At 39.1% G+C, this 24,862-nt stretch overlaps 3 protein-coding genes across 13 annotated transcripts in view; 1 reads left to right on the top strand and 2 right to left on the bottom strand.

Annotated features, from left to right (window-relative positions):
- Positions 1-24,862, top strand: part of LOC124307950 (hemicentin-2-like) — a 297,325-nt gene that overhangs the window by 115,549 nt on the left and 156,914 nt on the right. The window lies entirely within an intron of this gene.
- LOC124307946 (uncharacterized) lies at positions 4,486-24,621 on the bottom strand. Of its 4 annotated transcripts, none has more exons than XM_046770170.1 (7): positions 24,489-24,621; positions 21,739-21,989; positions 21,385-21,660; positions 20,870-21,003; positions 20,608-20,773; positions 20,020-20,423; positions 4,486-4,496 (listed from the first exon to the last, which is right to left on the bottom strand). In XM_046770170.1, the coding sequence occupies exons 2-6, from the start codon at positions 21,985-21,987 to the stop codon at positions 20,022-20,024; spliced, it is 1,227 nt and encodes a 408-aa protein (XP_046626126.1). In that variant the 5' UTR covers positions 21,988-21,989; positions 24,489-24,621; the 3' UTR covers positions 4,486-4,496; positions 20,020-20,021. The 4 variants fall into 4 exon arrangements, with proteins under 4 accessions (XP_046626126.1, XP_046626127.1, XP_046626124.1 ...); XM_046770171.1 differs by lacking the exon at positions 4,486-4,496 and adding an exon at positions 15,933-15,944; XM_046770168.1 differs by lacking the exon at positions 4,486-4,496 and having other exon boundaries at positions 19,961-20,423.
- LOC124307947 (uncharacterized) lies at positions 14,211-17,446 on the bottom strand. 4 transcript variants are annotated; one of them, XM_046770172.1, is made up of 6 exons: positions 17,073-17,446; positions 16,002-16,255; positions 15,621-15,896; positions 15,250-15,383; positions 14,997-15,162; positions 14,211-14,890 (listed from the first exon to the last, which is right to left on the bottom strand). In XM_046770172.1, exons 2-6 carry the CDS (start codon positions 16,245-16,247, stop codon positions 14,489-14,491), a joined length of 1,224 nt encoding a protein of 407 aa, XP_046626128.1. In that variant the 5' UTR covers positions 16,248-16,255; positions 17,073-17,446; the 3' UTR covers positions 14,211-14,488. The 4 variants fall into 4 exon arrangements, with proteins under 4 accessions (XP_046626128.1, XP_046626131.1, XP_046626129.1 ...); XM_046770175.1 differs by lacking the exon at positions 16,002-16,255 and having other exon boundaries at positions 17,073-17,439; XM_046770173.1 differs by lacking the exon at positions 17,073-17,446 and having other exon boundaries at positions 16,002-16,273.

Raw genomic sequence — 24,862 nt, 5'->3', positions numbered from 1 at the left:
GCAAGAACTTGATCTCGAGGAAAGCGGGCCGGATACGTATGTGTAAGACGTACGAAGGTAAAACAACGCGCAGCCTGGATCTTAGGTATTCGGCTCGGTACCCCGTCTTATGTAATATAAACACCTTTGCATTGTTGTTTCCTCGGAGAAATCTGACGGAGTGATATCACCTCTTCCCTTGCGATATTATAATCCAGCCTTAGGGAATCTGCGTGTCCCTTAAAAACGATCCTCGTCATACCCACGTCGATATCTTATATATCCGTTATAGCAAGGTTACGTAATCCGCGGCATTTCCATACGGCTTTAAAGTTCTTGGTTCAATTCGCACGAGGCTCGTTTGTTTTTAAAGCAGCTTTCGTTTTGCCCGAAAAGCTCCTGAGGGTGATAAATTTCAGGTATGATCTCGCGGTTTAACATTGATCAGGCGGAATCCCGCCCTACAGCCACGCGCCATTCGCTTTACAAACTCGACGCCGAATCCCGTTCTCATGCTGATGGCTGAATTAGCCCTTCGTTCTTCACGCCCTCTCCATGTCACATGGTCATTAAACGTTTTCAACGAAGAGTAATAGCGGGGGGAAAATAATTACCGTCGCGTTACTTATACGCTTGTTGTTCGTTCCCGTTAAGCCACGGTAGCTTCGCTATGTTACGCACAAACAGACCGATTCGGATCCAGGCTCTTACCTTTCTTACACTCGGAAATTCCAACCATGTTCCTGTACTTCGCTGTAATCTGTTCCACTATAATTTATGATACGAAGAGTTTCCGTAAGTAATAAATACTTATGAACCGTGGTTCAAAATTCTACGATTTAAACCAGTGAATATTTTCAATTAAAATCGGTAGAACGGGCGCGATATTTTTTGCGACACAAATGTTGCAGCAGTTGGAGAATAAACAGTCTACACGTCTCAAAGCGAATTAGATACGGTTTTGACAAAGTCTATAAAATTTTCGTACAGTTCAGAATTCATTTTTAAATTGCACAGACATCTATAAAAATTCTTACAACCGTCTGGAAGTACGAAATTTTTTTAATACGATCAAAAATTCTTCGCCAAACTATAATAGAAAAATTGCCACTAGGTTAACCTAATCGTTAGACCGACGCTCAATAGGGCAAGCTTTATCTCCTGTTAGCATGCAGAGTTTCGAGCAATTGCCGATATTTTCGACCCTTGGGCTAAAAAAATTTCAAGCTAATTTCAGGCCTCATAAAATCTCCAGGGTTCTTTAGATACCCTGTTATTTATTGGGTGAACAAATTTACGACGAACGGTTTATAGTTTTGGTCAACCGTGGCAATGCGTGCGTGGCGGTTGTTTAGGTGATTTGAAATATCTCGTTGGACGTTGAGCGTAGGACGGGAAATAAGGCTAATTCTGCACTGTGATTGTTCTACGAGATTATATACACTATAGAATAAAAGTTGCAGAGTCGCGTGCGCCTTTGTACGGGTATATAGACATAAATTTTGTGTTATACACGGCGAGCAAAGATATTAAACCACTGATGTAGATGAGAATACATCAAAATACGTATACATCTGTGTTTTTGCCTATGTCAAACATGTAATTTTCTACCCAAACCTTCTGTCGTGTTCCTCCTAGTGCCTATGCCATATTTCCAGATCTCGTGACAACGAAACATATCGTCGCATGCTGGGTTTCATTCCCGCTTTAGACGGAGAGAGAATCAGGCAAAAATTGGTCATGTGGAATGTTGGAATTTTTTTTCTAATACCAGTCAGATCATTTAAACTTTCGTAACAAACAAAATTGTTTCACCTGAATCTGCAGTCGAATGTAATTAAACGCTATTATTTTGGCCACCGATTATTGACACTAAACAATTTTGCCATTGGCGATTTGAAAAAATGGCATGCAACATGTCATCTCTTGAATTTTTATAAAAGAAGAAAAGAGTTGAATATGTATCGTGCGGATCTTGAAGATTGCGATGATTACACAAATCCCTTGCAGTTTTATAGAAAAGTTGAGATAGAGTTGAGCAAAGTTTATAGTGCTTCACCCTTGAGAGTTAAAAATTTCTATTGTTCCAAGTGTAGTGCAACTGAGATGTTTGTAGTTTGAAGTGGGTTAATCTCTCTTTGAACAAAAATGAGCAAATAAAAAAATGACAAAGAGAAACCTTACAAAAATATTCATTCAACGGCAACTTCCCATCTCTGGTTAGCTTTTTCGGCTTGGTTAATAATCTATGTACAAATATATACATATGTACTATATGTATACACATACATATCTGTAGGACTGATCGTGGGTGGCACGTGTTGCAATAAATAACGAGACGATCTCATCAATCTCTTTTCAGCGAAATGCTTTGTTTGTTTGCCCCTACAGAGTTTATCACGGGAATAATTATTGCCTTCGTTTCAACTTCATCATTAGATTCTCCACTCTGATATTGAACAAAGGTGAAACGATTTATTTGACAACTTTGAACGCCCCGTTATTCACGCATATTGCTTTTCCAAGGCAGAAATGGAAGGAGAAAAAAAAAAATCAACGCGTCTTGTCTTGTGTAAAAATGTTTATTGCTCTTCAGTGGAGACCTTTTGTCTGAAGATGAAGTCGTCGCACCGAACGTCTGGAAACCTTAGCTCACTTTTGCGAATTGCGTTTCCGAAACTTTATCAATATCTTGTGGAGTTTTTACAGTATCTAGAGATTTAATATAAGCCTATGTACGCACTTTCGGAAGAAGCAAATAATCGTATTGGGAGTTGAGAGGCAATAGCAAATTGTATTTTGCGGAAAATAATTGGGTATTTCGCTATTAGGGTAAAACCAATGTAGTAACGAATATACGGAAGATATTGTGCACCTATACAGACGTTATATATAATAACTGATGACGTCTATAAGACAAAAATATTGAAGCAACATGCCGGAAGGGCGTAGGCTGTGAGAAATAAAAAATTATTGCATGCTTTCCTGGCCGCGCGAAATTGCTTAAATTTCGGTAAACGAGAAGAGTGAACTGCTCCAAGGCTTTGTTACTTTTTTTGCTTTCTCTAGCGGTACGGAAATATATCCGATTTGCAGGTGTCAGAGAATTCCCTGAAAATTAGATACTCACTGTCAGGAACTTCGTAAAGTTTTAATACATCTCTCGAAGGATCGAAAATGTAACAAAGTTTCGCATTGAAGAATCTAAGTTACAGTTGGCAGAGTTCGAGAATAGGAAATTGGTGGGATTACTAAAAAGCTTCATGCCAAGGTTATCACAAGAAAGGCTTGGTGAGATTATTTTTTCATTAAAATCTCTAGTTACACATTTCTGCTTACAATTCTTGAAAGGGGATAATTGGGTGAAATTTAATTGGGCCATTTTTCAGGTGAATCTAAAAAGTAGTTTCAGAACAATTCATGTATTAGAGAAAGTAATTGAAATAACAGGGGCGACAGGATGAGATCGATTGACCTTGAATCCTTGAAATGTCCTCCGAAACTTCCGGGCATTTGAAAGTTTATATTCGCTGAAGGGCAGGCGGGGATAGGTAGGTATAGGTAGGTACCTTTTATACCCACTTTGCCGATTGACGGTCCTCCGCTTCTAACTTCAAGTCTTTAACGCGAGAGAGGAAGGGCACGTAACAAGTTCTAATCGAGAACTGCCGTTAGTTATCCCGGTAGCAAAGTGGCGGCAAGGAGGAATCGAGCGACGTTTAATCACCCCTAATTTCACGGAAACGCAGGAGTATTATGCGCGTAAAAAAAGAACGCGAAAGTTGCGGGGACTCGCATTAGGTGGCGATTTGCCAGGCTCGAAACGCCACCGTAGTTGCGCAGCTGCGACGCGACGCGATAATTCCACAAACCTTATCCTGATCTGTAATTTCCAGCACGTGATTTAACCCAATGAATACACTGTGGAGACATTAGACACTCGTCTGATGCACTACGAATATATATTCGGTCGGGTAAGGGCATGCAGCGCGGGTGTTTTATGGGGGAGGCAGATTAATGGTGGCTTGTTTTGGTATCGGAGATAGTAATCGCTGTGATTAATTTGACTCATTTGTCGCGATCCATCCCATCATCCCCCCCGCCCAACAGGCATAGTCAATCCGAGTTGATTGAAGGCCCGGAACGTCTGGAATTAACTTCCAATGAATTCAACTTCCAACGATTGTTTTTGGCCGAAAAGTTTCACCACCTCGAACTAAAATCGATACGTGCAGTATACACTGTAATCAACTTGGTAGTATCTCCTTACTCAGGATCGGATGATGGACTGAATGATATTCACTGATGTTTCATTTTCGCCCAAGTCACGAATTCGCATCACTGAAAACAGATTTGCACGGAAAAAATAATTGGCTGGGCCGGTAAATTTTAATGATAGGTAATATGGTCACAGCAAGAAAATTTGGTTAGCTACGTTGAAACTCCACTTGGCTATACTCGGAAAACCTTTGATGTTTAAGTTTTTGAAAGTTTTTGCGTCGACAGCTAAACTCTTTCTGTGACTATATTAACACAAAAATTTGCTGGTTCAGTGAAAGATTTTTACCCATGTGGAATAAGGAAAATATCCGTATAATAATAGGTATAGGCAAAATATGAATGGCCGTATCAGCGTCATCCACCCCTTGTGTGGTTACGGAGTTTGCTATACACGAAATCTCCCTGCAGGTTTGACTAATGGCGCTGATGTATTAGCATATTTGTCTGCGAAATTGGCTATCACTTTTGCTATCGCTAATATATATCGACTGTCTTGAGCTTCTATTGATTCCTTGGTGAATCGGAGGATCGCGAACTGCGGAAGTTATGATTGATACGAAGGAGCAGGATCGTCGTCGATGCTTTTGACCCCGATAAATACGTTCGTACCGTTGAAGGATCAGGCGAGTCTGACGAACAGTGAACAATTTAATTACGCGGTCTACAATCATACACCGAATGGTGCAGGTTTACGAGTAATGCGGAATGGCGAAAGCCGGAGTTTTTACTCGTGCGATAAAGCTGGGAGATAACTGAGACCGCGGTGATAAGAAAAGCTAATCCTGTCGAGAGTACCGCGTTCATTACTTTTGGTTTACTCAATTGAGCTGCGGGCAAAATGCCGGGACGGGACGGGATAGAGGGATGAGAAAAAAATAAAGAAGAATTTGAACCTTGTAACTTTCCGGCGCTACACGTTGGTGTTTTGAATTTCAAACGTTGCCGAGTCATCTCTGAGGGATTTGCTACCCTTCTAAAGGTCGAACTTTCTCCTCGAGACTAAGCGTTCACAGACGAAACTGGTACCGACGAAATAAGGGTGCCCCATGACTCAGGAGGAATAAAACGAGGGCTGAAAGCTGACCTGGACAGAAGAAGAAAAACATTGGGACAAAAAAGACCGCCGTCAAAGCTTCTGCAGGTCCTCAAGTACCCGCGAATTGCCGTATTCAGAGTTTCGAGTTGAATAAATTTAAGGGTCTGATCAAATTTTCCTTTTACTTCACTTCTTGAAAACTTGACGTCGCGTTCTTCGCTCTTTGATGACTTTCGAGAAGTTATTAGACGTTATAGATTTGCGTCTAACAGTATCGGTTTGATCGATCTTTCATATTCGAAACGGTCCGAGCGCCCGAATTTTATACACTGATCCGAGTATTTCTTTGAATTGCCCATAATAAATCATCTTAAATAACTACGATGATTATTCAGTCGCACAGTGGTGTGGTGAAGTTGACATTCTTACGAGATTGTGGTTTTTTAACCTTTTTTCTGCCCGTCATGACGAGAATAATAGCAACCACTTGACAAGGACCCATTAAAGTTGCAAGTATCCGTGAAAGACATAAAACAGAGAAGCCGTTTGAAGAAAAGAATTCATCAACGCGGTGTCCTTTTAAAACAGTAGCAAAGTACCGAGTAACTAATTATCTCGACCAAATAGAAGTAGACGGCCGTCGTTCGTGATCTTAAGCCAATGCGGTGGAATGAGTCGATAAGCCGCGTGCAATAAATAACGAAAAACAACGGTGAAAAAAAAAAAAAAAAACTCTCTAGATCAGTTCGAGGAACACAGTCATGATAGATTATATAGTCGATGCGATAGTGTATCGGTGACAAGACGTATGGACTATTCGAGATGGAATAAAAAAAATGAGAAAATAAAAACAAAGAACAGCCAGAAGAAGAAAAAAGGTGAACGGAACTCGCGGCGAAGAGTACCCTGAGGAGAACGGCACGATGTCAGAGACTAAGGGTGTCGTTTCCACTTCCTTGGGCAATCCCAAAGGGGCAAGTGACGCGATATTTGGTCAGGAATGATGTAAGGGTCTCTTATACCTATAGGCGCCGTGATGATAAAAGAAAATATCCACCGTATATTTTCACCTGTTTCTTGAGGGTTGCGAAACTTGTCTCGGAAACTTGGCAAGATTCCGAGTCGCAACTATGGGAGGGTACGTGTGGACAACTATTGCATCTAACGTATTTCCTCTCTCAGACCTTCGCGTCATCCGGAGGTGTCAGTCTCAAGGGGAGACAAGGGTATCCTCGTCTCATATCTTACTTTTCTCATTTTCAGTCGGAGAATTTTTGCCATGATTGAGCTATGTAATTATTTCCATTACAATCACGTAACGAAATCTTCGAAGGACGTTGTTTTTATTTGAAATTTCGTGGCAGATGATGAGAACAGTGATAAGTGTGGAGATAATAATTGCGTGATATTCTGTAGCCTTGACGTCACGCAACAAGTAAAAGTTTCACCAATTTTAATCGACCTTGCGTTGCTTTGTGCAAGTCGGAACATGCTGTTGATTATTAGCATACCTAACACCGTTGACAGACAAATTTAAAGTAATTACGGATCTAAAATATGTTGTTGGATTAATCTGAGGGACAATTGCATGCACTTAAAACCGCCGGCTTACGATCTCGTAGATAACGTGATGAGAGAAATATTACCAGCTCTTACATTTGGTAGAAATTTTTTGAAAAAGCGATTGAAGCAGAGAAATCAAATATTCAGTAATTGGTATTGAGTATCCATTGACGATATGGAATCTGTAAATTATGAAAGAGAAGTTTCAATACAAAGTTCCTTCATTAATTACTGTCCTTTTCTTTTGTACGGTTACACCTGCTCTGAGTTTTCTGCTGATAGCGGTACGTATTTCCGGCATATTCATCTTATCCATTACTCCATTAAATCTCATTAGACGAGCATACCCACCTACTGAAAAATTTAACGGCTACTCTGGGTGCATGTGTTTAATTGCTAATTCGCGTAATGCACGTGTTTCTACCTAAATTTATACCTACCGTGGATGAAACTTTAATCTTGCTAAGATAACCGTAAAACTGGGATCTTCAAAAGTAGAACAAAAGTTCGAATATCGGTACCTCTATGAATGTTGACTAATGGAATAACCAATGATTCAAATTATCACTCATAATCTTCCTTGTCCGTGAATCAGCGTGCAACTATTATATATTTTCCACGATACTTCAAAGTCACGTGATCGAGACATTTTCACCCGATGTACTGTAACGGTTATCAAAGTATTAGGTGTTCCCATTAATCGAAAGCATCGGAAAAAGCAATTAATCGACGTTCCGATAAAAACGACGATGGAATGTTTAATCATAGTTATAGCCTTTCAATTAAATACCGCCGTCGTCCGACTCAGGCCATTCAGTGCCCTAGAACAGCGTTAGTACCTGCCGCGGAAAGGCGGACGTATATCCCAGGATGTATAGCCGTTGCCTGCTTGTGAAATCGACGTTTCAAGTATTTCCTAATTGCTTCAAGATTCCAGCGAAAAGTTCCGGGAATACAAACACGCTCTTCAAGGTCGATTCAATACCGGATAATCAGGGCCATTTTCAAAATCGAAGTCTGCAGGTGAAGTCGCGGTTTCGTTAAAGAACCACCGACGTATCTACCTTGCATTATTCCCGAAAAATTGGGTTCCGTACAGGGCTAAAAATAGGGGTTCCGAAGATAAGGAGCTGCACGTATAAATCGTACCTCGCGTCCTCGAGGGCGCTCTCGGGATTGGCTGTATTTTATTCTAGGCGTTGTAAAAATAAATAGATAAATTTCAATTTTCGGTAAATCATTGCAGCCGCGCTCTTATTTTTCGTATGATTCTCGACGCAGCTGGCGCAGTTTTGAGATCCTGTAAACGAGGAACCGCTGAGGTCTCCGTCCGCCTTTCAAAAGCTCGAAAGCACCAGGGGTCTCCTATAATGGCAGGAAAGTCGACTTCGCCTGGTGTCAATACAATGGACTGGTGGACAACGACGCCGTCAAGTTCAACGGGCTCGTTCACCCGTTATACGATCGTCTTCGACGCCAAGCGCAAACTTCTATTCACCCTTGACTAACCCTTCTATCGCCGTCAGATGCAGCGGGATCTTCTGCCGTAGGATAGACACTCTCGCTTGATCCGTTAATCAGCTCTCCCCTCGACCCGATAGTTGTCTCTTATCTGTTCTAATCGCTGCCACCGAGCTCCACGCCTATAGAACCGTGCGTCTCCTATTCCACGTTGTTTTCCTAAGAACACTGTCAATTTTCACATGGTAGCAATTTTCTCCTATCCAGGGATACAATCAACGTATTTCAAAATGCAAATTAACGTACCGATTCTTTTGTGACCGACAGTGAAATTGACTAGGTGAGCGTGATTATTTTACTGTCGGTATACAGTTTTTACTTGCAATTTATTTGTGGCGCAATTAATTCCTATCATTTCGCGATATCGTACTGACTTTTTAGTCCTAACCTTTCACTAAACTACCGGGCTACTAGGATAGATTGTAGTTGAATGATTCGATTTAAATTCTGTCCGAGTGAGAGAATCTAACTTCCCGGAAGACTGCGGGAGTACTAGACGATGGAAAGTATCGGATTGATGTATATAGGAAAAGAGAGGTAGAGGAGAGAGAGAGAGAGAGAGAGAGAGAGCGAGGGAAAAAGAGGGTGAGAGAATTTACGTAGAATAACCACCGTTCCCGTTGCAGTGTGGTGCCCGTTTCTGCATCGTATTTCGCCTAAACTCGACCATACATTCGTTTTACTGATGCAATTAACTAGAACGATAAATTCAGCGCTCGTTCGATCCAATTATATTACCTGTATTGAAAGTGGAATTGTGAAATGACCATTTTTCACCGACGCAGTTCGCGTGGTACCTGGATATTCAAATTACTCAACGCATAAATTGTCAACAAAATTCACTTCACACCCTCTACAGGACTAGAAAAATACCTTTTCACTTGAATTGCAATATTCGTTCTATTTTTTATCTCACACGAAACGTTAATTACGGAAATGTTATTTTTATACGCGTGTATTTCAAGGGCTTTGCACATCTTTGTTTATTCTCACTCAACATCACGAAGTGGAGGAATTCTTCCCTTAAAGATATAAATTTATAAACATTTTATTGGATCGCAACGAGGGCTAGTCTAAATTATTGCCATTAAGGCCCGGGTCGTTGAGATCCTCGATTCAATCGTCCTAGGAGAGGATTATCGGTAACATGTGCGGGGTGACGACGTTTTCTAAGGAATGCGCGTTCTCTCATTTAGAATTCCACCCAGAAATGTTGGAAGTCATTTACCCGGCTGCCGGTTCGACAGACTAATGGTATAATGGTATTAACTACCGTTTGTTAAACGGTACGGTAAATATTGACATTCACTTTTATTCGTTGATGAAATTTTATGTAATTTCATGCTGCATTGTTACTCAAATTGCATTCAATTTAGCGGAAAGTTTGCAAACTTTCAACTAACACCGTTCAAGGAACGTTTCGATTATCTAATCAAGCCAATTTATTCCACTTACCAATACCTGCAAACTGAACGGAAGTTGGCACCATTCAATAGGATCTAGAGTCCCGGCCGTCGAAACTTCGCTAAACTATAATAATGCGATACAAATTCAACTGGCACACCGACGAGTCTATTTTCAATTAGCATTTTACATGTAGTGGTGTGGGAATAAAATAAAAATATGAGTATAATATTCTCTTTTTTTTGACCTACTATTGCTGCTGTACATTCCAACTGCTTTTTTTCAATAATTTGAGGGCTGAATTTTAAAACTTTTTCCGCATTACCGTGCACAATGATTGATTTGAGCCTATGTCAAAGGTCTATGGCTATTTTTGTCTATGATTGAAGAAGAATCACTGATAATTAATCGATTTCATGAACAGGCACGGCATTAGTTCTTTTGAAACATGTTTCCGTGATGGCAAAAGGCTTCTACGTTTCAATGCCATAGTTGTAGGAAATTCAAATTATTGATCATTTGTTCTCACTGATAATAACTATCATCCTCTTCGCAATTTGGATGTTTCACATATAAGAATATAAAATCTCACAAAGAATTTTCATGAAATCGTGCGAAATTTCTTGTTATTTGAAATCGCATTCCAAAGTCAAGTAGTGCCTTGCCTTCGGTCATCAGAAATTCTTCAAGGGCAAAAGTATTCAGGATGATGATGACGGGACCTTTTATATTTGAGTAAAATACTTCTGCACTTAGCACCGATCCGTCAAAGAGTAGCTGATTCATTTTTACTGAAGTAGCCAACGTCATCGGCGTCTCTATTTCGAATATTTCCTCGATGTCTATGGCTGTGTTCGTTAATGTATTGGAAACACTCCGAAAAGTGTTACTGTATATTAGTAAACAAAAGTCACTCACCGTGATTGTTGCGTGAGAGAGAAAAGGAGATGGACTGGAGAGAGCGTGACAGAGAAATTGGGTATTTTTGATTAAAACTAACACTTGATCATGAAATTTAGTTCCATGTATCGTCGATTCAAGATACAAGATAATATGTTCTCGGCCGTAATCTCAGAAGGTTGGTCAAAGTTGCTGTGAGACTTGTTTGAAAAATATTCATGATCAAAAACTAGAAGATTATGGCTTCAATATTTCCTGAACAGTGTCATTCAAGTGCTTGGCTTTTATAATTAAACGTAAAGCAGCCTCATTGGACTGAAGTTCACACCTCCGCTGATGTTCAGGTGTATGATTCTAATTATTTTAGGTTGACTAGAATTAACGCGGAAGGCTGCCCACCAGATGGTGTAATTACTAACAGCGTTAATTACTTTCTAGACGTTGATATGCAATTTGCCGGTATCAGAGTCTTGATGAGAACAATTTAGTTGTTTGGGTAACTTTGTATCCAAAAGTACGAGGAAACGAAAATTCGAAGTATTTCATTCTATTATTATTAATAATAAGAATCTATAACAATTATATGACAAACTTCTGAACGAAAGTATTATTATCTGTGCCTTTACAAGAATTGAAATATCCCGTACGTGTATTGAAGTAATCTTTTGATATTCTTCCTCGATTATAAGGCAATCAGTTTTTAACATTCAAGTATAAGCTCAAGCGATTTGGCTTATCAAAACTTCATGATATAACTGCACCTATATATATATATATATATATGTCTGTAATCTTGAAGAGAAATTTTAAGTCAGCTTAACACTTTTGCTCTTCAACTTTTGCCTCTGCTCGTCAGGGGCTTTATCTGACTTTGTTGACTCAAGGGATGGAATTTTTCTCCTATTATCTCATGCTAATTAAATGAAAACAGGACCTTAAAATTATCATTCGTTTCGTCTTTAATATTTTTTTTATCGCTTTTTCGGGTTTTAGGTCAACTAACATTTCTTATTTAGGTGGCATTTATATGACGAAAGGTTGTAATGATCGAAACATTATTATGCGCGATTATTTCTGTCGTACGATTTTCGCATTTGTTTGTGAGCCGTAAAAACTTTCGAGATACGAATTTCAAAACATCGAATAATCAGCGTACCGAAGGTGGGATTTTTGATGAATCACCCTGTAGAATAATTGTTTTCCCGAACGTTCATTTAACCGAATGCTCTCTTATCCGAAAAAGTATATCAGAACAGTCGGCATTTCGAATGACCAAAGCACAGAATGTGGAGATGTAGAAAAATGAGAGTTACGAAATTAAACATTCAGAGAGGCTGATAATTACAACAGCAGCAAAACCGAAAAAATTAGTTGTCGACAATCAAAGTTTCGAAGGAGTAGAATTACGATGTGCAAAATGTAGATGTGCGTTTGTCATAGGTACGTAGACTTATGCTAGATGGCACTAGACACCGGCCATCGGATATGTGCGGCGTTGCAGAGAATATATGGGTCTGACGTTATCCAAACTTTCGGTATTTGGGCCATTCTGTCTTTAGTGGGTCCCGGGATTTCGATCTTTCAAGTCTTTGGTTAGTCGTGTTATTGATAAATTCGGATTCGTAGATTTTCGACAAAGGCACGAGTCTGACATTTGAAAAGTCGACTTTTTCAATGTTCGGTATTTTCTCAATTCAATATTTTGCACTTCCGTAATATTGGCGATCAAATTTATTTATACATTTCTGCATTCTTAATTTTTATTTTTCTGCAAGTCGTCTTTTTGTATTTCTGATCTTTCTACGTTTTTAACTGTAAGTGCGTTTTTGACTTTTTGGTCTTTGACATTTTTCTACCCCACTTCTAAAAGTTTCCCAGAAAACCTCGCGTTTAATATTTTAGCAACAAAGCTCGGTAATTTTGCTTACTTCTTTTTGATTTATTCTTTTGAGAAAATTGTGACACTACGTGGTAAGATAAACTCTTACATTCACCGTGGTATTTGCATGTATGTACGCCGGCTAAGAAAATATTACTTTTTACAACAATTAGCTAGTGAGATATTTTTCAACGAATGCAGCAAGTACTTGTCTATTATTGGCTAGTGTATATTGTACGTGCACTCCTTTCATTTCCTCGACTTCTCCTGCCAAGGTCCGGCTCAACAGCTTACGCAGTTTGCATTCAGAACGGAGCTTGATCCCAGTTCAATGAGCGAAGCTCTTGGACAAGTCGCAAGCCCGGCCTTAGTTCGCAGTCGCGTATCGTAAGATAAGATTGTATGCATGAGTTCAATCTACGAAGATAAGGTGTACTGAAATTTCCTTATACACCTGTATAAGATCAAGTATCTACGCAATAAGTCGCTTCTGACACAATTCAGTGAACGTTACACCGCGTAGCCAGTGCAATACGACGAATGGTGCCAATGTGTCTGCATTTGTTCTCGATAAATCAATCTGGAGTCAGTTAGATACGTTGACTTATAGAGACAGACTGCGCGCTACGTAAATTGTATTGAAAGAGAGAGGCGTCGTCGACGTCTTTCCGCTCTTTGTCTATGAATTATACCTGTATCAATTTATTTTGCTCAAAATAGTGCTGCATAAACTACAGGTGGTGCAAATAATCGTACAACAAAATTAAATTACCAGCAAACGGTTAGAGCATCGCTGCAGTTGGTACGCCCGCTGTTTCATTTCAGCTGTACGAACGAATTATGTATTTATATCTGATCTCTTTTCCGCGCTAAGTAAAATATCAACAGAAATATTTGAAGCATAATTTTATCTTTCACTAAATAAATCGTAAGTGCGTTCATGTAAGCTAAGAGTAAGAGTAATTAAGTTGTAATGCTTTTCATTCTGTAAATGACAACTGACCGTGGTAACGGTTTGCATACCATGCGGAGCTACGAAACGGGAGGACTTTAGTTGTTCTTGTAGATTGACGCGTCTACTGATACACGGTTTCTTAGAATTTCAAGACAAACATAATTTTAAATATCTTTTTAATGGTCCTACTGTAATTCCGTCTAATAACAGAGCGTAATGAAAGCATGTACCGGGTTATAAGTCACTGTAGCCTTCGTGTCACCTAATCAACGATAATTTTCACGTGTGGCGTTGTTCTTGACTCTGAATTGCAAAGGTCTGTTTCTATGCTGTACCTACATATGTATATAGTTATATACGTAAGCTGGTATGCATGCGGTGCGTGTCTGTGTGGGTGTGTGTGCGAGAGAGTGTTACATCAATAAATAAATCGCTTCGAGCAGGCAGAAGCCTGAGTGAAAGAACACGCGAATTCTGTAGTAAACACGTCCCGACAAATATTTGTTTACTGATGATGTATGTTGACCGAGATCTTTATCAGTTTACATCGATAGTCGCTGAAACCTGCAGTCCTGACTTGTCTTAACTGCGTCATATGCTCCGAAAGCTTCGCTTATCACGTACTCCACTTGAACGGCCGTAAATGACCAATGTCGATGAATTGTACACTCAATGAAAGCATAATGTCAATGTTGAAACCACCAGATACAAAGTATATTTTTTTAAAACAATGTTCTACAGTCGAAGCACAAAATTACTTTTCCCCATTCTACTGTAATCGAAATTTAAATACTCCTCTATGTTAAAATACTGCCGAAAATTGGTGAATAATGGAAAGATAATCATCGATTGAAATAAATGAATGACGATTTGGTTAAAGATAATCACTATTACTGTTATATAGTTCAACATTCCATATATTGTATCGGTGAAAAACTAGCAACGGATTCACGGTAATAATTATGCACGGCTACACATCCAGTAATCCCATGCTGTCGAACAATGGTAGAACTCTCGTCATGACCTTCCGGTATATCTTGCTCTCGAATCCCGGATTCTCCTGCGTCCCATCCGGCTTTATTATTTCGTCTAAGCCCTTCTGTACTTCAACTTCAACTAGGACGAGCGGCAGTATAACAAAGGACGCAATCACTTCGTAGAAAGCTCGTTTTCGTAGCGCCTCTTGTAGCTTGTCGAAGCCTGGTGCTTCCGTGCTACACTTTAGATCAGCCATGGTGGCGGTCAGCGAAGCGTAATACTCTCGCAAGAGTAAATCGCGGTGGTGAATTCTGACATCGTCGGAGGGACTCGTGCCAAAAAAGTAGAGCAGATCTATAGCCGGTGAGCCGTGTTTGCTGAGTTGGAAGTCCACCTGCAATTCAGGATACGATGAAACAAACGCTCGTGTAATATTTGATGTTTCACGCAAGATACGAACACTGAAACGAAATTCAACGACAGCATCGATCTCAACTTACGAATATCGCGTCGACGGGCTTTTTTCGTTCGTCGTATCGGAACATCATATTGTTCACCCAAAAATCTCCATGATTAAGGACGTTGAAATCGTCCTGTTCAAATCGAGTGCTTTCCGATCCTTTTTCGTAAAAAACCGACGATAATTTCACAAGTTTTTCCCGAATCCTACCAAATAAGGATAATTTTTGTTAAAAAAATTTAACTAATATTCATATGTAACGTAAGAAACAAATTTCGTTAGAGAGCGATTACCGTGGGTTCAATTCTGGCCATTTCACCACTTGTTTACCGAGAGCTTCCGCACATCCATTGACGAATGCAACTAACGACGCTGGCTGACTTTCGTGGCACAATCCTCTCTCGTATCTCATCAGTGCTTGTGGATCCTTAAATTCGATCCATGATATTACACATAACAAATCAATCTCATCGTGGAAAAAACTTAAGTCATCGTGTTTGCCGACATTTTATTTCTTACCTATACAGAATTCTGTCATACTGTAAAGTTATCGGGGCAATGTTATTGGTGGGTCGAAATGGTCAGGGCAGTAGACTAGATTGGACTTGAGTTCTAGGAGTTTATCGAAAAATTAACAACTACAAGAACATTGGTATAGACGCACCTTATCTCGCAGAGCTATCGAACTAGCGTGAAAAACGGCAAGCTTCCGGATTGCGACCAAGCAATGCTCCAGATCAAGACCCGCATGCCGATCAGCTATCCGTAACCCTTTTAGCTTCAAGTCCTCCATTATCAGGTGAATCGGTACTTCAATCTGAGAATAAATATACCGTGGAGCTAACGATATCGTGCCAACTCCGACGTGAGTATTCTCCATCCGAGGCAAAGTATTCGACAGCATCGAGATTTCCGTATCGTACAATTTACCGCTCCTCACCTGTTCAAAACTTTACGTTAATGATAAAACGAAAAATTAACACTCTCTCTCTCTTTCTCTCTACAAGTATGCTTTGAATGTGAAACTCTAGTCTCATTTGTTTACCAAATCCTCGCGAAAGTCACCACGAGGGGCCACTTTCACAATCAGGGATGTTGTCTCTGCGATTTTTTCATGTTTTTTGCTTCGTAAAAAATCGACATTCACGCGAAGAAGATCTCCCAGGTAATTGTCCCCTTTCGACGTACCGGGTTTCACATTTATGTCAGATACTTCGATTGAGTCATCTTGTTCAGTTTTTCGCAGTACCTTTTGTATGAAAGTCGGGTTCAACCAGTTTAGAATTTCCATTTTCGTCACTGGAAAATTTCCACGATGAATTCTTCTCCGGTTAACAGCTATTAAAATGCTAGACAAGTGACTCTGACGCGAACGGAATTTAAAAATGAGAATGACGTTATAGTGTTTATCAATGCAAACCAGTTACGTTGCATAGTCAAGCTAAATTCAGCCAGACGGAAATTCTTTTAGAGCGTATCTGTGTCAGGCAAACTGGTCGATAATAAGTCTACATGACATTTTATCTGCACATTCTGGTGTAGTTCATTATTTCGGAACGGTCTCCACATTTGAATGAAAGATTAATTTTTTGTTCACATATCGTTGACAATAACTCATTTATTTCGCGTATGTATTACGAGAAAGCGAGCATACAGACAGAAAAATATAATTGCTTATAATATTCAAACTGAGGTATTGCAGTGCAATGAACTATTAAATTATAAATTCAAGTTTATTAATCTTGACTCGCGAAACATCAATGCTACAGTATAAAAATTACACCTCCGACAATAATTGTCTCTCGTTACAATGCCTGCAACGTTAGCAGAATAATTTCAGATTTTTGCTGCCAAGTTCTTGTTTATACTTCGAAATTTTTTTCAGAATTGTACATGAACTGGGCAAGCAAATATTTAATTCTTCGTTAATATTCTGTACTCAATCCTAACAACCGAGTGGAGCGCTTATTGCGTCCTGATGTCAATGTACGGTCTGTCAAATTAAATTTTTGCCAACTATTCACTAGATGATCATTGATTGGAAGAAGTTACATGGATGTTGCGAAGAATGAAATTCGAATTAAAAAATAGAATTCGTTTTAATGTAAGCTCTTACCTCTGATTGGTAATTAATAATTTGTGTTCTCGAAATACAAATAATACACGTAATCCTTGGCACAAAATGATAATCACTAACGGGATTCCATGCAAAACACGAAAGCTACGATGCAGTATCGCGGTGCGTCCGGTTCTTCCTTTTGCAATGAAACGAGTTCTCGCCTTCTCTTAGTTCTTATATAGTGCTACCGTAGGTAGAGTAGATTTCATTCGGCCGACACAGGATCGGAGCGATATGTGGCGTACGCATCCTGCCAGTCGGTTGAAAATTCAAGTCTTTCGCGAATGCGGCCAACGTTCAAGGCTAAGCCATGGGTGTGCGGTGGGAGCAGATCATGGAGCGGAGAATCAATTATCAGATACAGTTTCAATCCACGTAAATTGTCTAGCAATTTCATACGAATCTTGAAAGATTTTTTTTCACTTGTTTTTTCGGACTCCTCGAAACAGCCCGCCACTACGTCACAGCACCTTGTAATTATCGTACGCACAAAGATTATTAGGCAGAATGTTTATTTATTCGTTTGACACTGACTAGGGTCACGTTCGGGAAAGAAGGTAAAACAAAGTGACCTTATATTGAAATTATCAGGTAGACGAGACTACGACTTCTTTGTTTTTACGGGTATAAGCTTTACGATGATGATAAAATGGCAAGTACTGATTCAATGTGTATTTATAAATCATGCACTCGATAAAAGATTACACGTGACTGCACATATATCCCCACTACGCTTGTGTGATTTGAGGATGAAGGCAGTGCAATTGGCTAAAATTTGCGAGTCGTATAATCTTGTCAAGATAGGGAATAAAAAAAAAAGTTAAAAACGGAATCGCCAATTAATGACTACGACGAGACAAAAAACACACCTGATAAAAAAATGATTAATGAAATAATGTAATTTCTCGGGAACAATTAAACTATTCGTTGAACGCATGGCCTTGCCTGACGTATCTCGTGGCATAAGGATCAGGCGTTGAAACGTCTGAGAGTTACTGATTGATAAAACCTTCCGTCACTCTTGTAACAACTGTATTTTCATACACCGTAGGAATGCAATAGTTTTCAAGCTTCGGTATTTTTTAGTGCGATGAAATTTATATTTTTGGCACACGCAAAATTTGTACACAAACTAATTCCGCGATAATTTCATGAATCCAGGAGCCACACACTGTCATACATCGGTAGACGCCCAGTCATAATCTGTTTATATCGAATTTCACGGTGGGCTGGATTGTCAAAATGTACACCTTGTGAAACTAGATCGGCAAGCTTCATTCTTTCACTGTTATCTTTCATCATATTCGGCAATGATGTGAAGGACAAAAGCATTTCAATGAAAGCACGTCTTTGCAGCGTATCACGCAAGTCGTCGTAGTTCGGTCGTCGTTGCCTTCGTCTTGCACCCGAGGTTTGCCATCGTGCTGGTCAACCAGACGTGATACTCGAGGACTAGTTTTTCACGGTAATTTAATTCTACATCATCCGACAGACTTGTAGCAAAATTGGAGAATGTCTGCAGCTGGTGAAGCTTGATGAAAGAGTTGAAAATCCATTTATGGAAGGGTTAAAAAAAAAAAAAAAAAAGAAAAATAAGTTAACGTATACGTGTGCGTGGTGGATTCTTTTTGTGATTTCAGATTGCTATGGATCCTAATTTCGCTTCATCAATGCTGATGTAACACTTTGCTAGAATAATTGTCAAATGTGATTAACGAATCTGAAGTATTTTAAAGTTTGGTCTTTTATACCTGCTCTTCGAGCGCCAGAGAACAGGCATAAAATGTAACAATATTCTTGATGACGAGCAAAGGGTGGTCCAGGTTGAGGCCTATTTAACGATTTGCTATCTCATTACCATTCGCTTTCAAATATTCCATCATCAAAAAAAGTGGTTTCTCGTATTGTAGGTGGAGAAAGAGTGGATTGACTCGCGGAATATTTAATACAGCCAGCGTTTCATTTATCCTCGGCAAAACATCCATCACTATCGACGTTTCTTTGTGCAATCATTTGTTTTCCACCACCTAGTTGTAGAGCCATAAATGACCATAAATAATGATTGCATAAAATGTTGCGATAACTTTGTGAAGAAATAAATGTATCCTTCAAGTGTATTTTACATAGGATATTCTGCCGGCGTGTTTTGGTTTTTGTATCGACCGATAGCGTGTTTGTAACTTAGTTATGAAATTCTTATGTTTTTCCTTTGAAGGATCATTTCTCTAAGATTGGGGTTTTCCCTACCCGTTTATCTCGAAATTTATCGCGCGGCGCAACTTTTAATGCGTAACATCTTTTTCCGGCAACGTTGTGACTTCGTTCAACCCACGGCTATTTCACAAACACGCGATACATATTATACCAAAAATTTTTCCCCTCACCGACTACCCATTCAACGATTATACCAGATACTTCCAACAATTCGAATCCTGTAGATTGCTGCAGACAGTTTTGCATGCTACATGCGGCGAGCCAGGAACGCATCGTCTGACTAGTCTGTGATTGACATTCACTATTTTCCCTAGTACAGCCTACTGCTAACAATAAGTGAGCCACAAATTATACGTTTAGAAAAAGTAAAATAAAGTTGCCAAGCTAGATGAGCTATTGTACTTTGTATCAAGTGTGTTTTCACTATTGGGCCAAGTACAGCCTGCTGCAAAGTGAGCCAGAAATATGATTAAAAGAACCCAGCGTTGGAAAGCTAGATAGAACGGATAGAGATAAAACGCATATTCATCGAAAGAGACTGAGCGTTACGTAAGAGACAGTGAAGCTTGGTTAGAAAGATAGAGGGTTTTATCAACGTCTTTCTGTCGTCATCTAAAAGGTCAGTTATGGCGGTCGGGGTCGTTGGGGAGGGGATATTTCGTTCATATTTGTTTTGGGCATCGCAGCATTTATTCAGAGTACATAGGGGCGCCTGATGATAGTTGCAAACCCTTACACGTCCAATATCCCCATACTATTGTACAACGGTAGAAGTCTAGTCACGATTTTCCTGTACGTTTTACCACGATGACCTGGATGGTGAAATTCTGCATTGGTTTTTAATACATCTTCGAGATTGAATGGTTCCCTTTCTTCAAAAACAACAACTGGTAATGTTGCAGCAATGGCAGCCACTTCGCAAAGAACTCGTTTTTTTAATACCGCTTGTAGATTGTCGAAGCTCAGTACTGCCGTCTTACACTGCAGTTTGGACATTGTGACGATTAAGGTGGTGTGATATTCGCTTACAAGCAAATCGCGATGCTGAACTCGAACGTCGTCGGATAGGCTAGAGCCAAAAAAGTAAAGAAGGTCTTCTGCTGGTGAGCCCCAATGACAGAATTGAAAATCCACCTATAATTGACGAGACAAAATTGATCACAATGTATTGCTGTAACATCAGTTCTTCCACTTTTCAAGAAGGTACGACCAAGAGATGGATAGAGGTGTGACTTACCTGCATGCAAATCAGAATAACGCATGATCCGCTGATTATTACGTGTAAAACGATAGAGTAGTATAACCTGAATTTACTTACAAATATCTGCTCTATCGGCTTCTGTTGTTCATCATAACGAAACATCATGTTGTTCACCCACATATCGCCGTGATTGAGAACATTAAAATCATCCTCACGATAGAGAGCCACCTCGCATGTCTTCTCATACATAACGTCCGATAGCTTACAAAGTTTTTCTGGAATTCTGAAGAGCAACAGTGTCAGATCATTCAATAATCAAAGTAATGCCTTACCTCGGACACATGATACCGACTTAAGTCAAATTATTTCAAATGATTACTGTGGATTCAGCTCAGACCAACTCGTTGTCTCTTTTGCAAGAGATCTTAAGATCCTGTTCAACCACAGCTTCATCGCGATTGGATGATCCTTGTGAAACAGTCCCTTCTTGTAATTAGCAATTGCCTTCGGATACTGAGTTTGACACATGTGAAAAAATTTTATCGTAAAGTTTCCGGTCAGTTGTGAACATACTAAACTAACAACTAAAAAAAAAAAACACACATAAACCGGGCACAGGAAAACAAATTCGAACTCACTGGTGATGAGAGAAATTAACAAGAACAGTCAGGGCGGCTAGGTGGTCTAGTGGAGTAAGGCTCCGGTCAAGCACATCTAGACGCCAGATTCGATTCCTGGCTCCGTTGTTAATTTTTCGGAATCACCAATTTTTCGAATTTACATTCTTTCATACTAAATTAACCGTGTAACTTGTGCTCAAAATGACTCTTCAAAAAAATGATCTATCATTAGAAGAACTACTTATTCTGCACATGGTGCAGATCATCCTCTGACCTTTTCTTTGAGCGCAATCGAAGAAGCGTGAAATCTAGCGAGATTTCGAATAGCGAGTACAGAGTGGTTTAGGTCCAGGCCTAATTGCTGTTGAGCCATTTTGAATCCATCTTGAGTCAGGTCCTCGATGACGATGTGCGTTGGTTTTTCAATCTGATAATACAAACACCGTGCACCCAGAGATTCCGGGGAAAATTTTCCGAGAATTTCTTGCATCTTTGGGAGCGTAACAGACATCATTGACGACTCGATGTCGAAAACTCCTAAACTCGCTATCTGGACAGTTAATCAAGTAACAGCGGATGAAAGTAATCTTTTCAAAATTGTAGTGATCGGCGAGGTTTGGATGGTTACCCATTCTTCTCGAAGGTCACAAGGGGCGACTTTCACTATGATAGATCGCGTCTCTTGAATTCGACGATCATTCCGGCCTCGAAAAAATTCTACAGCGACACGATGCATATCGCTAACATAATTATCCCCTTTGGCCACTGCTGGTTTCACTGAAATTCCGAAAACCTCGATGGATTCGTCCCTTTCATGATTTCGCAGAACTTTTTGCACGTACGACGCGTCGAGCCAATCCGGTTTCTTCCACGCCATAGCTAATAAAAATTCATTTGATTAACAAATATCAGACTGCCGCACATTAATGGGTTACAGCATACAATCCGAAGAAAACCTATTTTACAGTGAGTATAAATTTTACCACATGATAACAAGTAATTGTCGAGCTTCGCTCTTTCACAGGTATTAACAATTTTGAGGCTTTTTTCAAAATAACCGTGTCTAAATCTTGTAACAATTTTAGGTTGTTCTAAAATCTACGAGATAAAATCAAATATATTATTTAAAAGGAGTTTTCTTTTTCAGATAACTTTATCTAGAACATATAACCCTGCGTCTAAAATTATTTTACACTCGTTTTTTGGAGTACTTTCTTATGGCGTATTTTTTCTTGTAGTTATTATTATCTGTTCCGAAGTATTTCCTTAAATTGATTTGACTATAGATACCTTTATTTAACGCAGAATTATTAACCTCGCCTAAACAATAAGCGTTATTGTCTAAAACTTTAGATATTCGGTATGGTCCACAAAAAAGATGAAAAAATTCCTGCCTTACGTGATTTAATGCACTAGGTTGTCTAGGTGCCGTAATCAATAGTAATCATCCGGAACAAATTTGAGCTTCGAATAATCTTTTTGCTTACGTAGTTTTTTCTTAAAACTTTTTTGCAGTCTGGTTCAAGAAAATACAATTTTACGCTCATGAGTCATCAAGTGAGATTTTTTCGGAAATGATATTAATTTTTCAATTTCATCGGTAGGTTTAGTTCCAAAATGTAGTTCTTTAGGAGTAAACTCGATACTAGAATCAGTTGTTCTGTTCAAAAATGATTCAATATCCTCCACACGCTTGGCCCATCGTGTATGTGTTCTGAACATCAAGTTCTAAACATGCGATCTAAATCTCTCATGATATGCTCAATAGGATTACTTCGTGGACTTCTAATTATAGAAAAAATTACTTTTATATCATTCCTTTCTAATCCAATTTCTCATTTAGATGACGTGAACTGTGTACCGTGATAAGATAATATTATTTTTGGTTTATCTATTTCGTTAACGTAGGAATCAAGAACTTCTTTAATTACAACTTGTGTTGTCGCCTTTTTTACGGGATTTAATTTGGTGTATTTAGAAAAAGCATCTACTAGTAAAAATATACGTTGGACACCACCGATTGAAGTAGGTAATGGCCCTTAAAAATCCACTGTCACTAACTCGTTCGGTTCGTAAAATTTGACCATTAAATATTTGCCTTCCATATTTTATGTTAAACGCTTGACCTTTTGGCACAAGTCACAAGGAACGACGTATTTTTTAATATCTCGATACATTTTGTTCCACCAATAGCATGGCCGTATATACGAGAACGTTTTATATACCCCAGGATATTCTAATCTGACATGAATAGTTTCCGTCATCAAATTTAGCAAAATTCTTGGAACCGCAACCTGCCAACCGTTTGTTTCTTTGTTGGTTCTAAACAAAATACCATTGTACAAACAAAATAGATCTTTCAACTATCCTTTTTTAACCTGATATATTATTAATTTTAATTGTTCGTCTTCGTTTTGAAATTTACCTGGAACTTTGATTCTTGAACTAAACGAATCTTTTTTTTAGCGCTACGACATAGTTAGAGCTACTATTCTTAGATATAGGTATACTAGAAGTCAATTAGGCTATTAAAACTTTGTAAGGTTCGTCTTCTAATTCAAATTTTCTCACCGGATTTCGAATAAAAAAATCAGCGATTATATTATCGTTGCCTGCATAATATTCGACAAGAAACAAATACTGCTGTAACAGAATACTCCATAGAATTAAGCGTGAAATTTGATATCGTATACTCCTCAGAAGAATTAAGCCCTTACGGTCGGTAATAATTTAAACTGTACACCCATCAAATAAGTTCTTAACTTGATTATCGAATATACGATCGCCAACAATTCATTCAATTTATATATAGGACTCTGAATATGTTTAAAAATGGCTAAAAGATTCTGAGTGAAGTCTTTTTCTCGTTGTACTATGTTCTATTTCAAATTTTTACCTGATCAGGATCTACGCTTGAACTCATTTACTTGAGACACGTCTTATTATAATGAAGTACGTAGGTCTACTGAGCCTTTGCTCTTCTTGACGTGAGCTCGTCTCTCTCCTTCCTTCTCTATCTTTCATCCTATTTCAAAGATGATTCGTCGCAATTTCACACTAATGAAATGCAAATCTAACTACACTAAGTTATAGCCGTTAGATTTTACCGTGACCTATAAAATTTCACAACCTGCATACTTTCTGGCATTTAAATTTGTGGCCGCGAGTCCATGTAAAGAAAAAATGTACTTTTTTCTAACGTTCCTAAACAGTGTCTCACTATATTGCGCGTATCACGTACCAATACACTTGACCCGTTAACACGCAGGCATGTATCTGTATGTATATATATTATCTAATGTATGTCGAGATTGCATAATTTGAGTACGTGCTAGATTATATAAATTAATAAAGTAAATATCAGGTCGGCAAAATTACCTTCGTAAACAATGTGTCGAACAATGTACACTCCAGTTGTTGCGCGCAACAGTTTGGCAGGATATAAATAGTCGATTATCGTACAAGTAAGCACTCGCGTACTGAGCAAATACGAATATTGATATGTATAGTTATACACCGATTTAACTGTGATATTGCAGAGCGCTAAGCATTAAAGTTATCTTACTATAGAAATTCAGCCTACGGCAGTTCTGCTATTGCGACCAATGAACGGAAAATCATCGGTCAGATGGGGCTAGTGTTGCGCACTAAGTCTTGTGAAAGCGAGCATGTCGCAGGTTTGAGCCACATGCGCAAACGAGAGACTCGTAACACCGCGAGATGGTGCGCCAGGAGCGAAATGCTGCGCGGCT

The sequence above is a fragment of the Neodiprion virginianus genome, chromosome 6 (assembly GCF_021901495.1).
Source record: "Neodiprion virginianus isolate iyNeoVirg1 chromosome 6, iyNeoVirg1.1, whole genome shotgun sequence".
NCBI classification, from domain to species: Eukaryota; Metazoa; Arthropoda; class Insecta; order Hymenoptera; family Diprionidae; genus Neodiprion; species Neodiprion virginianus.
The sequence above is the reverse complement of the archived record's forward strand: the minus strand, read 5'-3'. Positions and strand labels throughout refer to the sequence as shown.